Source organism: Mirounga angustirostris, unplaced genomic scaffold, assembly GCF_029215605.1.
Source record: "Mirounga angustirostris isolate CCGP_5_RB_7025 unplaced genomic scaffold, mMirAng1.0.hap1 SCAF_9, whole genome shotgun sequence".
In the NCBI taxonomy this organism is placed as follows: Eukaryota; Metazoa; Chordata; class Mammalia; order Carnivora; family Phocidae; genus Mirounga; species Mirounga angustirostris.
Window position 1 is genome coordinate 69,099,723 of NW_026991717.1, and position 15,985 is coordinate 69,115,707.

Genomic DNA, 15,985 nt, shown 5'->3' on the forward strand with positions numbered 1-15,985 from the left:
AAAAGCTCAAAATGCTGTCCAGCTAATGGCTTTTACAAATGAGCAATTCCATGCAAGATGTAGAGGAGGAATGAAAGTGGAGTCAAACCATTCAGAGGCCCTGACTGATGAGGAGGGGACAGGGTTACCGTGCACCCTGGGTCGGCCTCCTGACTCATTCTGTGCCAGGCACCTCAGCTTGTCCCCAAACAGACACCCCGGATGCACAGCAACTCCTTTTTCCAGACTGGAGAAAAGATGTAGTGAAATAGTAGCAATTGAAGAATGAAAGCCATTGGCTGCAACACACAAGTGAGGAGGCCGTGAGAGACAGGGACACTGGTGAGTACATCTCACTTCTGGCACAGTGGCCCCTACCTGATTCACAAGTCTGCTCTCTCTGCTGATTTCTGTTAAAGATGTTTATGTGATGTTAACAGACATGTTTAAAGCCTTGCATCAGTGAGTTTAGATAACCAGTAAAATTACAGAAGATACAACTTGCTGAAAATAAGTTAATTGGCCACTAAAGTGTTCATTATTATTAAAGGATCTAAGTCAGGATGAGAAAAATAGAAAATGTAACAGAGAACTATATACAGTCAGGACCAAAAAGAGACCCTACCAGCTGCCTCCTTTCCCCATGGATTTAAGTAATTATTAAAGTGGCTGAAACTTGGAATCCATTGATTTTTACGGTTAACAGCAGATAAGGGAAGCAAGCCTTTCTGAAATCCTGGCTTGGACAGGCACATCATGAAGATTCTGGTAATGGATACCAGAGCTTACAAATTCTGCATAGGTGATTTGTTCTCTGTATTGCATTTCTATTTAATTAGACATGCCCATGTTTGTCTCATTTTCTGTGAAATAGGAAACCAAGGAGAAATTGGATTCCAGTCACAAGCGAGATATAGAAGGCATGGGCGTTCCAGAAATCAAGTATGGAGATTCGGTCTGCTTTGTACAACACATAGCCAGTGGTCTGTGGGTGACCTACAAAGCACAAGATGCCAAGACCTCCCGCCTTGGACCTCTGAAAAGAAAGGTGGGGGTCAGAAAGGCTGTCCGGAATTGTATTACCCTGAACTGGAAGCAACTAGGCAAGAAAAGTGATTATGAGAATTAGGCGAACATGATGTATGTTTACTTCTCACTATTTTTGCTATTCTAAAGAGTTATCCTGTGACAGATTGTGCTGCCTAATTGGTTATTGTAACCCCATATTCAGAGCAAAAAAAAAAGTTAAATACATGGCAAATCTGTGAGGAGGGGGCAGAATTTGTTCAATGCACCCTAAAACCTGAACTAAATAACTTTTGGTGGTATGCTGTTTGGGGATTATTTACACCATTCCTCTCTCCATTTAAGTGGACAGTTGAGTTACTGTGTGATTTTCATAATATAGAGACTAAATAGAATTGCTAGAGAAAATGCAGATTGCATGATAACAAGCCCACAGGAACCAACGTGCAGAAAGATGAGATATTGTGCGTTGATGCCATGTCCACAGAGAGCACACACCAATTTGAGTGGTCCATCCCAGCCTGCTGCAGTGGGAAACTGGCGTGGGTACACACCACATCTTTTTACCAGAAAGTTGCTATAGTAGTGTTTCTTTTGATAAGAACCAGAAAATAGATGCCAGGGGCATGATTTTCCTTGGAAAAAGCCTTACAAAACACCCGTTTGGGTAGTCAAGGAACCCTAGAAGAGGGTTCTAGGAGCCATTGTACACCATAGCTTGGGTTTAGCAGCCTAATATGGAGGTGATGGAAAGTTCAGGATGCTGGTTGTTGTAAGTAGGGAGCTTGGGAACAAACCATAAGGTGCTAGCTTGCTTTTGTGTAAAGTAAAACATACCAGGAAAGTATCCAGAAATGGGAAACTGAAATTATGAAGGGGGGGGAGTAAATAACAACTATACTGACTATATGGCCCAATTCCTTACTCTACGAACAATTATCAAGGCTGGATAAAATATAAAAACAAAAAACCCAAACCCAAGACAAAATCATTTGAAGGCTTCAACAACCAGGACATCCAGGACAGGAGTGCTAAAGATCCCAGATAGAAGGTGAATGCACTAAGTGAGCCACACCCTGGTCTCTACTTGCCCTTCCGCATATTGGCTGAGTTGCAGCACCAAGGAATGGGGTCTTGTGTTAGCTTCATTGGGCTGGAGTGACAGATGAGAGATAAGGTCAGCCAGGGTTTCTGGGACTTACAGGGCCAAGGTTCTAGAGCAGAGGGAGCTGTAGAAACATGAAACTGAAATTATACATGCAGTTTCCCCTTAAGCTGACCATGGGTGGGCTGTGAAGCAAGGATAGCAAACAGCATACAGTGCTTCTCTGATGGAGAAGAGCAAAGCGGAGATGTCAAAAGCATGACAATCCTAGGAAGGCCAAGGTTGGGGTTTAGGGTCCCTCAAGTTGGAACAGCCTTTGAAAATACAGTAGGCTTTCAATGAAATTCCAAAAGGGCTCTACCCCAGGAGTATGAACTACCCCTGGAAATAAGGGCAACTTAAAGATAGATGCCAAAAACCCATCTATCCTACCAGCCTATAAGAAGAAAATTAAATCCTCTGTAGAGTACAATAGTATCATCTAGAATCTCCACAATTTTCCATACCTACTAAGATAATGATGATATTTAAAAAGGTGGAATTTGTGGATCTTGGCTCTCCTCTTGGGAGGAGACACACTAAAATGACCCTGTCAATGAGGAGAGATCCCACCTCGTGTTGCTGACTTCTCCTGCCCATCCCTGCCTTTCTCCTCCAGGACCATAGTCTGTATATTCCTTTAACTGCAGCAGTGTGCATGTGAATCTGGAAGGTCCTTTCAGAAACTCTCTAAATGATGTCATGATGTTCGACCCCTGACAGGGCTGCCCTGCTCTATTTTGTGAGGAGCAGGTTAAGTTTCTTTCTAAAAATACAAAGGATGTTCAGATCTGTGTTAAGCATTTTATAAAACAAAACAGGAACCTAGAAAAACTGATGGAAAATAGACACTGTGAAAAACCTAAAGGCAACTCACTTTAAAGGCAGGATTTTGCCATTCCCGTCGTGGGCTTTTGCTGTCTTCTCTTGAATTAGGGGAATCCTCCAAGAGAAAAAGAAGTGGGCTGCAGCGATCAATAGGGCACATAATAACCATGTTCTAACAGCTACATCCCCCCTATTTCTCCTTACTTTCTTGTTTGGCTGGCCAGTTTGAATGTGTTACCTGAACAAGCAAAATCTAAGGATTTTAGTCTTTAGGGACCCGAATACTGGGACTGGGACCAGAGCCAACCTAGTGGCAATGTATTGCCAAATCTCAGTGCACCGTTGTTAAACGGTTGCTGGGCAGTTCTCACGGAGTGGTCCTGAAACAGTTGGTGAATCCAGTACTAGGAGTATCCTTGGCTAACACTTAAGCTACAGGATATAGATGGGATGCAAGGTCATTTGTCAAAACTGAATATAAATTTTTGCAAGCCAGTATTCGACTTCACGTATGAACTCATTGTGTTAGGACACAGTTTCAGAAGAATAAATAATAAGGAAGAGATTTTTACATGGAAAGGAAAAGAAGTTTCTTTGAGCTAAAAATGAGAGAGCCCAAAAACCCTTTTTCTCAAGATATTTGCTGGAGCCACTTGTGGTATTTAATTGACACCACCCCAGATCCCAGGACCTACAAATGGTCCCTCTTCACTTAACTCACCTCAAGAGGAAACCATGTCAGGAACTTGAATCAGAATTTAAGTCTGACTTGAACCAGACTCAAACCATCCCAGTTAATATCCGCATACAGTTGACCCTTTCAAGGGAAAAAATCACTAACCTCCATATTCAAAGCTGGTAACCCTGCCCAAAAATTGTATCTTGATGTCACTGGTGATCAGTACGTATACTTAGCTTTTAGATAACTGATTTGAGATCAGTAATATACTGCCCCTTATAACAAATATTCACTGAGGACTTCCTAGATTCTAGGAAACATGCTAAGTGATTTACATGTAAATCATTTAATCCTCGAAACGACCCTAGAAGTCCATTTGATGGTGAAGTTGAACCCAAGAGAAGTTAAATAACTTACTTGAGGTCACACACCTGGGAAATAGCAGAGTAGGACTAGAACCCACGTCAACTACTACCAGAGCCTGTGCCTTCAAATGCCCCTCTTAGCCTCCATGAGAAGCAACTACTACGTTGAGTTGCTTCCCCAGTTCTACGGTCAACAGTAGCTGTCCTTCAGGGGAGGAATCCAAGCCTGATCCCAGTAGAGAGTTTTTCTATAACTTGCTTTTCTTCCTCCATTTATCTCTGGAGGAAAAGGCTCTGAACAAAATGACTTTTCCCATTTCCAAGGGTAAGGATTTGTGTTCATTTCAAGAGAAAAATTTATTACAAAATATGTTTTCACCTTTTCAAATTGGCCATCTAAGCCTAAGGAATTTACTGTAACTCATACCACAGTGGCACATAAAATTTTACTTTCATCAAAGCACTGTGTCTCAGGAATGATTCATAGGTCAGTAATAGGGAGTACAGGCAAAATAACTTTGTCAATGTCCCATTTTCAAGTGGATACAAGGGAACTTGGTTGGGGAGAAGGAATACAAGGGATGAGGGAAATACTGCAAGAAATGTTGACTATCCAGCTATGTAGTAGCATGTAACTGGACCTGGTGTCCTTTCCTCTGTGGGTAGGTCATACTCCATCAGGAAGGCCACATGGATGACGGGTTAACCCTGCAGAGATGCCAACGCGAGGAGTCACAGGCTGCTCGGATCATCCGGAACACAACAGCCTTATTCAGCCAGTTTGTAAGGTACAGAAGCTCCTTCCTTTTATCTCTTAGTTTCTACTCTGTGGCCATCCAATCCCACCTACCCACCCCCTTTTAATACTAACAGTTTTCAGGAAATTATTAAACATCGGCAGAGAGTTTTACCACAGAGAGTTTGGGACTTAATCTTCTTTCTCAGGAGAAGACCTCCTATCAGCTTCACCCTTTGCCCAATAAATGCTTAAGCCCCATTGGTGACTCAGGTTGGTGTCAGGAATACCCAAGGTCTCCTCCCAAAAATTAAGTGAAGAGTGCCTGGAGCACTTTAAGTCCCTTTTGTATTAGTGTGTGAGGAGGGGAGAAATGGATCCATACCCTTTGTGCTATTTAGAAAAGCTTTCTCCATCATTCAGAATTGTTGCTATGGTTTTGATCCAAGTGGATTTGCATTGAAAGCCTTGGGTTACCCACCTATGGCTGGGACTTAAACGGGAAGAGTGACTGAACACCTACTTGGGTCATAATCCCCTCAATGCCTAAATAATGCTGCCAAAGCAGAACACTGTGGATTGTGTGCACCAATTATCATGAGAAATGGATTCTGTTGTAAACAGTGCAGTGTTCCAAGTCATCCTTCTTTTGTAGGAAAATATCTCTAAAGCCGAGGGGGCTTAAATTGCGTGTGTGAATTTGCATGAAATGAGAAAAATTTTTTATACCTTTACTTTTCCTGTTGGAATACCGTGATCCAAGCAATGTGTTTTAGTTAGGATATAGGCTAAGATGCTGTTGCAGTTCGAGATAGATTTATTTCTCGTCTAAGTAATAGTATAGGGTAGACAAGGTCGGGCTACTGAGACTCAGGTTCCTTCTATCTCACTGCTCTGAGATCTCCTACAGTTTCTTTCTTTCTTTCTTTCTTTCTTTCTTTCTTTCTTTCTTTCTTTCTTTCTTTCTTTCTTTCTTCTCTCCTCTTCTCTTCCTTCCTTCCTTCCTTCCTTCCTTCCTTCCTTCCTTCCTTTCTTTCTTTCTTTCTTTCTTTCTTTCTTTCTTTCTCTTCCTCTTTCGTCACCATTCATTACATCATTAGTTTTTGATGTAGTGTTCCATGATTCATTGTTTGCATATAACACCCAATGCTCCATTCAATATGTGCCCTCTTTAATGCCCATCACCAGGCTAACCCATCCCCCCACCCCCCTCTCCTACAGTTTCTTAAAGTATGTCCCTGGACCAGCACAGTAGCATCACCTGGGAACATGTTAAAAATGCACATTCTCAGGTTTCACTGAATCAGACACCTGGGAAATTGTGTTTTGATAGGCTCTTCAGTTGATGCTGAAGCATGCTAAAGTTGACAAACCATTGCCCTGGAATAGAGGTCTTACCCTTGGCCACACGTGAGATTCATCTGGAGAGCTTTTAACACCCTGATGCCTAGGTGGCATCTCATACCAATTGCATTAGAATTTCTGTGGTGGTGGGACACCTGGGTGGCTCAGTTCGTTAAGCATACGACTCTTGATTTCAGCTCAGGTCATGATCTCAGAGTCATGAGACTCAAGCTCAGCCTGGAGTCTGCTTGAGATTCTTTCCTTCTGCCCCTCCCCCTGCTCACTTGCTCTCTCTCTCTCTGTCTCTCAAATAAATAAATAAATCTTAAAAAAATTTAAAAAACAGATCTCTGGAATTTCTGTGATGGGATTCAAACACCAGTTTTTTATTAAAGCTCCCCAGGGGATTCTAATATTCAACACCACTGAGACCAACTGTCCTGGTATATTTTCTTCATCTACATGATCAAAAATAGCTTGCTAGCATCATTTCTCAGATCTGTACTGCCAAAGAAAAGGGTGCGGGGTGGTGGGAAAAATTGGGAGTGGTGGAGGGCAAGTGATTTTTTTTGTTGTTTAAAGATATGACCTAGAAATAGATCACTTTTTCTTGTACTCGACTAGCTAAAATCAGTCACATGACCACACCTAGCTGCAGGGAGGTTGAGAAATATGTCTGGTTCGTAGGCTGTGTTCCCAGTACGACTCAGACCAAAATAGAGATGAGAAAGTAGACAATGAGGTATTCCTACCACAGAATGGAACTGAGGCCTACACGTCAGCCATCCTACTACCACTGGGTTCCTGTGACTCCCAAACAAAATGCTTCCTCCTTTCTGTGCCACATTATGTCCATACCTGCTCCCCTTCTTCAGAGAAAGTGTGTTAGAATGAATAGTTTGCTACAGGAATTAAAAGATGGCTATGTGCAAACATGAGTTTTTCATGTAGTCTGGACTTTCTCCAGAACCATCACCCTAGAGGTTGGATGGCTTTATTTATTTGACTCTCAGTTCTCTGAAACCCTGCCCTTGTGCCTGTCTTAAGTCAGTGGCCCCTGCCTCATACATATACAAAAATTAATTCAAAAGGGATCAAAGACCTACAACTATAAAAACTGGGAGAAGAAAACATAGGTTTAAATTTTTATGACCTTGAATTAGGCAGTGGTTTATTCAATATGACACCAAAAACAGAAGTAACAAAAAAATATATATAAACTGGACTTGATCAAAATTAAAAACCTCTTTGCCGCAAAGGACACCATCAAGAAAGTGAAGAAACAACTTACATGATGGGAAAGAATATTTCAAATCATATATCTGATAAGGGACTTGTATCTAGAATAAAGAACTCTTACAACTCAACCTTAAAAAGACAAATGGAACAATTTAAAAATGGGCAAAGATCTGAATAGACATTTCTCCGAAGAAGATACACAAATGGCCAATAAGCATATGAAAAGATGGTCAATGCCGTTAGCCATGAGGAAAATGCAAATCAAAACCACAGTGAGAGACCACTTTATTCCCACTAGGATGGCTATAATTAAAGAGACTTAAGAAGAAGTGTGAGACAGGATGTGGAGAAATTGGAACCTTCATACACTTTTGGTGGGAATGTAAAATTTTGGCAGCCATTTTGGAATACCGTCTGGAAATTCCTCAAAAAGTTAAACATAGAGTTACCATATGACCCAACAGTTTCACTCCTAGGTTATATACCTAAGAGATATGAAATATGTCTACTCAAAAACTGGTACACAGATGTTCAAAACAGCATTTATTCATAATAACCAAAAAGTGGGAACAACAGAAATGACCAGCTGATGAATGGATAAATAAAATGTGCCATATTCATACAATGGAATATTACTTATCCATAAAAAGGAATGAAGTACTGATATGGGCTATTTATGGTAGGATTCTATTTAATAATATGAAATATCCAGAATAGGCAGTTCTGTAGAGACAGAAAGTAGATCAGTGGTTGCCTAGAGCTAGGGTGGTTGTAGGGGACAGGGGCAGTAACTGCTAATGGGTATGGGATTTTGGTGGAAGCTGATGAAAAAGTTCTAAAATTGATGCAATGATTGCAAAACTATAAATATACTAAAAACCATTAAACCACTGAATTGTACCCTTTAAATAGATGATTGTGTCATATGTGAATTATATTTTAATAAAGCTATTACTTTAAAAAGTCAGTGGGAGTTACATACCTGACAGTGGGAAAATTATTTTTAAACAGCGTTATGGGTTATAATTTACATATCATAAAATCCATCCTTTTAAGTGTGCAACTCAGTGAATTTTAATAACTTTACTGAGCTGTGCAACCATCACCATGATTCACTTTTAAAGCATTTCTACCACCCCAAAAAGATCCCTTATAACTATTGCAGTATATATTAGTACCCACCCCCACCCACCCCCACCCCCCACCTTAGTCAACCAATCATCTAGCTTTGGTCTCAATACATTTACAAGTTAATTTATACAGTATATTGTATTTTGATCCTGGCTTTTCCCTTAGCATTTTTGAGGGTCCTATTCCATTTTATTGCTGAAGAGTGTATGCATATTTCATGTACATGTATACATATAGATGTATATATGTATGTATATATATGATTGTGTATATATATGTGTGTGTATATATACACATGTGCATATATAGAGAGATCTATCTAGAGAGAGAGACAGACAGGTATAGATATACCTCACATTCTATTTGTCAGTTGAGGAACAGTGGGTTTTTTCTATTTTTGCTTATTGTCAGTATTGGTTCCATGGATATTTGTGTAAAAGTCTTTGGATATGTATTTTCATTTCTCTTGGGTAAATACCAGGAAGTGGAATTGCAAAGTCATATGTAATTTGTTTAACATTTATATGTATTTTTTTAAAAAAAGATTTTGTTTGAGAGAGAATGAGTAAGAGAGAAAGCACAAATGGAGGGCAGGGTAGAGCAAGAGGGGGAAGCAGACTCCCCGCTGAGCGGGGAGCCCAACACAGGGCTCAATCTCAGGACCCTGGAATCATGACCCGAGCCAAAGGCAGACGCTTAACCAACTGAGCCACCCAGGTGCCCCAACATTTTTATATTTTTATGATAAAATATACAAAGCATAGCATTTACCATTTCAACCAATTTTAAGTGTGCCCTTTACTGATGTTAACTAAATTCAAATTATTATATGATCATCACCACTATCCATTTACATCATTTCAAACAGAAATTCCATACCCATTAAACAATAACTCCCCATTCTTCCCCTCCACCCCCCACCAGCCCCTGGTAAACAGTATTCAACCTTTCTATGAATTTGACTAATTTAACTGGAATCATACGAAATTTGTCTTTTTGTGCCTTAGTTCACTTAAAGTCTTCAAGTTTCGCTCATATTGTAGCATGTGTCAGAATTTCATACCTTTCTAAGATTGAATAACATTACAGTGTATGTAAAAACCACATTTTGTTTATCCATTCACCCATGACTGGACATTTAGGTATGTTTAATTTTGGGGGAAACTGAAAACCTGCTTTCCAAAGCAGATTTCCATTTTACATTCCACTCAGAAATATATAAAGTTCCAATTTCTCCACACGCTTATTGTCTGACTTGACTATAGACGTTCTAGTGGTCATGAAGTGGTATGCCAATATGGTTGTAATTTGCATTTCCAAAATAACTAATGATTTTGAATGTCTTTTCATGTGCTTATTAGCTATTCATATATCTTCTTTAGTAAAATGTAATCAAGGCGTTGCGTGTTTTTTTTAGTTGGGTGGTTTGTCTTCACACTGAAGTTTGACAGTTCTTTGTATCTTCTGGTTGCAAGTTTTTTATTGATTCATGATTTGCAGATATTTTCTCTTAGTTTGTGGCTTTTCTTCTCCTTTTTTTAAAAATTATTTATTTATTTGAGAGAGAGAGATCCTGAGCGGGGGGGAGGAGTAGAGGGAGAGGCCGACTCACTGCTGAACAGGGAGCCCGATGTGGGACTCGATCCCAGGACCCTGGGATCATGACCTGAGCCAAAGGCAGATGCTTAACCAACTGAGCCACCCAGGCACCCATCTTCTCCTTTTCTTAATGATGTCTTTTGAAGCACAAGAGTTCTAATATTGGTGAAGTCCAATTTAACATAACTTTTGTTTCTGGATTGTACTTTTGAGTGTCCTAAGAACTCTTGCCCAACCCAGAGCCACCAAGACTTTCTCCTGTGTTTTTTCTGAAAGTTTTATAATTTAAGCTCTTACATACAAGCTCTGTGATCCATGTTGAGTCAATTTTGGGATACGGTCTGAGGTAAGAATTGAAATTCCTTTTTTTTTTTTTCTTTTAAAAGTGGATCATTTTGATACCTCAGTGTCCCTGCACAATTTGTGGAAAGGTTATCCTTTCTCCATAACATTGCCTTGGCGCCTTTGTCAAAAGCCAAATGACCGTAAATTTAAGGGTTTATTTCTGGACCCTCATTTCTGTTCCACTGGCTTATATATCTGTCATTATGCCAAAACAACACTGTCCTGATGAACATAGCTTTGTAGTAAGTATTGAAATCTGACAGAATCCTCTAGTTTTGTACTTTTTTTCAAAATTATTTTGGCTTTTCTGGGCCCTTTGAATTCCCATATAAATTTTAAGGTGAATTTGTCAATTTTTGTAAAACAGCTTGCCAGGATATTAATAGAGAATGCATTGAAACTTTAGATCAATTTGGTAGGAGAACTTTTATCTTAATTATACTGAATCTTCTAATTCGTGAATATAGAATGTCTCTCCGTTTATTTATTCTTCTTGAATTCCTTTCAGCAAGATATTATAGTTTTCAGTGTTTTAAGTCTTAGGCTTCTTCTGTAAAATTTATCCCTAAGTATTTTTGATGCCACTACAAATGGAATTGTTTTCTTAATTTATTTTCAGATTGTTCACTGCATACATAATACTGGAGGAAAAGAAATTGAGTTTTTGGTTTTTTTTAAAGATTTTATTTATTTATTTGAGAGAGAGAGAATGAGAGACAGAGAGCACAAGAGGGAAGAGGATCAGAGGGAGAAGCAGACTCCCTGCCGAGCAGGGAGCCCAATGTGGGACTCGATCCCGGGACTCCAGGATCATGACCCGAGCCAAAGGCAGTCGCCCAACCAACTGAGCCACCCAGGCGCCCCTTTTTCTTTTTTTTTAAAGATTTTTATTTATTTATTTGAGACAGAGAGAATGAGAGAGACAGAGAGCACATGAGAGTGGGGAGGGTCAGAGGGAGAAGCAGACTCCCCGCCGAGCAGGGAGCCCGATGCGGGACTCGATCCCGGGACTCCAGGATCATGACCTGAGCCGAAGGCAGTCGCTTAACCAACTGAGCCACCCAGGCACCCCAAGAAATTGGGTTTTTTAAATATCAATCATGCATCCTGTGACTTATTTGAAAATTTTATTCTAGTGGATTTTTTTTTCTTGGTGTGCATTCTTTATCTACATACAGGATCATGTCATATGTGAATAAACAAAGTTTTATTTTCTTCCTTTCCAATATGGATGCCTTTCTTCCCTGCTCCCCCTAGCCCCCTTGATTACAGTGGCTAGAACATCCACTACAATGTGAAATCAAAGTGGAAAGAACAGACATCCTTGACTTGTTCCTATCTTAGCAGGAAAACATTCAGTCTTTGGTTATTGAATATGATGTTAACTGTAGGATTTTTGTAGATGCCCTTCATTGGGTTGAGGAAGTTCTCTTGAATTCCTAGTTTAAGAGGTTTTTTTTTATCTTGAATGTGTTAGATTTGGGTAAATTCTTTTTCTTTGTCTATTGAGATGATCATATGGTTTTGCCCTTTATTAAAATAGTTTCATTAGAAGACGTTACATTAACTGAGAATAGGTGTTTAATCTCTCACTGTTAGGCTGAATTGTCTGTTTCTCCCTCAGTTTTCTCAACTTTTGCTTCATGTATTTTGGTGTCTGTTTTGGGTGGTTATATGTTCATAATAGATATATCTTCCTGATAAACTGGCTTTTATAATTATAAAATGTTTCCCTTTTTTCCCTATGAACATTTTTTATCTTAAAGTCTATTTTGTAGAGCCACTCCAGAGGTCTCACATGCAGATTATGGTTACTGTTGGCATGGTAGAAGTTCTTCACTCCTTTTACTTGCAAGCTGTTCTGTCTTTGAATCTATAAAATGTGTCTTATAGAGAGCATACATTGAATCTTTTCTTCTAAATGTACTTTGAGAGTCTCCTCCTTTTATTGGTGTGTGTAATCCATTTATAGATAATATAATTATTAAACTGTTGGATTTATGTCTGCCATGTTGCTATCTGATTTTTATATATCTCATGCTCTTTTTGTTTCTCTCTTTCTCCTTTATTGTCTTCTTTTGTGTTAGATATTTTCTAGTCTTCCATTTTAATTCCTTTGTTGAGGTGTTTGGGTTTTTTACTACTTTTTTGAGTTATATTCTTAGTGGCTATTCTAGGCATCTTGGTATGTATTTAACTTGTGACATTCTACCTCGAATTAATACTAACTTAATGAGTAAAATGAAGCAACTCTCCTTCAGTATTCTATGCTCACCTTCCTCCTTGTTTAAAATATAAGAACAAAAGAGAAATGAATATATTTATACCATATTTTATATTTACCTACATAATTACTTTTACCAGTGCTCTTTATTCCTGCATGTGGATTCTAGTTACTATCTGGTATCATTTTGTTTCAACCTGAAGAACTTCCCTTAGTATTTCTTACAAGGCCAGCCTCGTTGCCTTGTATGTATTTTTCTTTTTTTTTTTTTTTAAAGATTTTATTTATTTATTTGAGAGAGAGAATGAGATAGAGAGCATGAGAGGGGGGAGGGTCAGAGAGAGAGGCAGACTCCCTGCTGAGCAGGGAGCCCGACGTGGGACTCGATCCAGGGACTCCAGGATCATGACCTGAGCCGAAGGCAGTCGCTTAACCAACTGAGCCACCCAGGCGCCCCACCTTGTATGTATTTCTTATAAGTATTTGCTGATGGACCTGCTTGCAGGTCAGATAACACATTCAGAGTTGAAACAATTTTAGGTCTGTCCTGGATTTTGCTTTCTGCTTGCCCAAAACCTCACATTCAGCCAGAGATGAGTAGATAGCTACGTCCCTCCCCAGTCCTTCCTGAGCATGTGTGTGGCCTTGCTTATGGTCCGCCCCACCTTCTTAGAACTTCTTTGGTCTGAAGCTAGAGGAAGGCATGAGGACAGCCTCAGGCTGAAATACCATAGATTCCTACTTTCTTACCAAGGCTCATTATTTTTTTAAATTTTTTAAACATTTTATTTATTTATTTGAGAGAGAGAGAGGACACAAGCATGGGGAGCAACAGGCAGAGAGGCAGAGGGAGAAGCAAACTCCCCGCTGAGCAGGGAGGCGATTCGGGGCTTGATCCCAGGACCCTGGGATCATGACCCGCGCCGAAGGCAGACACTTAACTGACTGAGCCACCGAGGTGCCCCACAAAGGCTCATTATTTAAAAAAAAAATGTATTTCTCAATTTGTTGTATGCCTTTGGTCAATTTCCAGAGTCCTAAAACAATTGTTTTGGATGATTTTGCCCCCATTCTATCATTATTTTGTGGGGGAGAGGATTTCCTGAACTCCTCACTCAGCTGTTCTGGATGGTCCCCCCGTTAGTGGGGGAAATTCTTGATTCTCTGAGCCACAGGATGTTTTAGAAAAAAGGAGGACTACTGAAAAATAAACCCATGCAGCAGGGATGGGGGCTGCAAAAGCCATAGTACTTGAATTTTCCAAGAGCTGGGAAGTGAAAGATAGAAAAAATAATTTGTAAGTAGATTCTCCTCTCCTATCTTTTTTGAGAAACCAACAGAACATGCTGTGTACAATGGAAACCAGAAGGAAGGGAGGTGGCCTTCTGGGAAAGCAAATTAAAGTTAAACGAATAGGCAAGGAAGAAGAAAGAACAATGAGGAAGAAAGGTTAAAGTTTGCTTGTGCTGTCTCATCATCCCCTGGCAGTTACTGGGAGCTGTCCAATAGGACACATGAATGATGGGAGAGGTGAGGGAGCCTCAAATCCTGCTGATGAGTAGACACTATCCAGCTGTCCCGAGTTTAACCTTACGATGGAAACAATACATAAATGTGTTATGGTAATAGTATGGTAAATATTCAGAATCCTCTGAGATCTTACTTGAATTAAACAAAAGAAGTCCTTGCAAAAATCTGAGAACATAGTGGGGCAGTGGTTGAAGTGGGAAGTGGAAAAAAAAAAAGCTGGGATGAGCTAGGTACCATTGTAGTTCGTTCTGAATCTAGACACCATCTTATCCCTATCCTGGATACCTCTGGGTCTCTTCCCCAAGGTTCTGGAGTAGAATGTGAGCACCGTGAAGCCATTCAGAGGTCATGTCTGTTTCCCCACTGTCCCCAGTGCCAGGCCTGTGGGTAGGATGTGTTCTGTTCTGAGGGAAGGAGGGATCTGCCTTTAGTCCAGTGGAAAAGTATTATATTGAGAGGTTTGAAGGGACAAAATGAAGCAATCTAGCAATGAGAATCCACAGAACAAAATTAGACCCAGAAGTGCCCTGGCAATAATAGGTTGTACCTTTCCTATTTTCCAGGTGGAAAATGAAGCACAAGAGGCTTAGAGGCACTCCAAATATTATAGGTTCGTGGCAATGACTGTAACTTGGGTTTTCCAGCCCTCCGTGTAGTTGCCCTTTCAAACTACAAAAATGCTAAAAACCTCTTTTATCTTTTCATCTTTTTTTTTTTCTTAATCTCACAAACACTCTTTATTTAACTGGTGTCATTGTTTCTAATAAACTCAAAATTTTAAAAAAGGGTGGGGGGCAGGGGTTGTGGGACTCTGTAGCTGGGCCGAACATACTGGGGAAACGGTACTCATTTTTTCCTTGAATCTGGAATTGGGAAGTCATTCCTGACTGGGTTTTGTATTCCCAAACCTTCACCTCATGTCCTCACGGCATTCTCTTTCCCACTCTCTGTATCCTATGATATCTCAGATGGTCCTTAGTGAGCATTTCCGGAGCACCTCCCGTGGGCCAGAGCGCACACTGGTGAGAAGGCCCTCCCTGCCTGTAATCCACTCGTGTTCTGTCCTCATCGCATGCACTTGGCATTTTTGTATACAAAATTGGAACTGTCACTTCATAACCTGGGTGTTCTTAGGGCTTGTTAAGCCTTTGCTTTAGGCTTAAATAAGTCTTTTCTCAGCATGTGTCCAGATTAATAGGTAACCAAATACACTGTAAATGCAGGGGAGAACTCCTCAGAAATTGACCCAAGGAAAAGCCCTGATGTTATTTATACATTCAACCAATTCTCAGTCCCCTTGGGGCAGTGAGGCAGTTGCACAGAGGATGGGTCTATTTCTCCCTTCCTCCTCTTAGCCTTTGCTCTCCAGAAGGCTCACCAGTGTACCCATCAAGGGGATGGGAAGTGAAGGCTTATTTTGCCATCTGTGGAGGTTTGTGGTCTCCCTGTATTGACAGGATTTAATTGTAAGACTTCTTGAAAAACTATGACCGAGTCAGACAGAAACACACATTCAGGCTAGGAGAGCCACAACAGAGAGAGCAAGAGAGATGGCGGCAGAGGGAACACTAAGGAGGGGACACAAAGGCAGAGAGGAAGGATGTGGAGGGGGGGGCGGAATTGTGGAGAAGGAGAGGGGAGGGCACACAGGAAGTCAGGAGGAGACATCCATGGGGGATGCTGGTGTGTATGGGCATGCATAAAACCTTTATGAGGAAAACACATGCAGAGACATGAAAAACATGGAGGGAGAAAAAGACAGAAAGGGAGAGAGAAGACAAAATATGGATGGAGGTGATAGAAACCCTTCCAACCT

The 15,985-nt window shown here is 40.4% G+C and overlaps 1 protein-coding gene across 1 annotated transcript in view; it reads left to right on the plus strand.

Annotated features, from left to right (window-relative positions):
• The window catches only part of RYR3 (ryanodine receptor 3), a 509,236-nt gene that overhangs the window by 248,408 nt on the left and 244,843 nt on the right, over nucleotides 1-15,985 (plus strand). Inside the window, 2 exon segments of the mRNA XM_064570716.1 lie at nucleotides 854-1,027; nucleotides 4,688-4,809. Of these exon segments, the coding sequence (XP_064426786.1) occupies nucleotides 854-1,027; nucleotides 4,688-4,809 (296 nt within the window).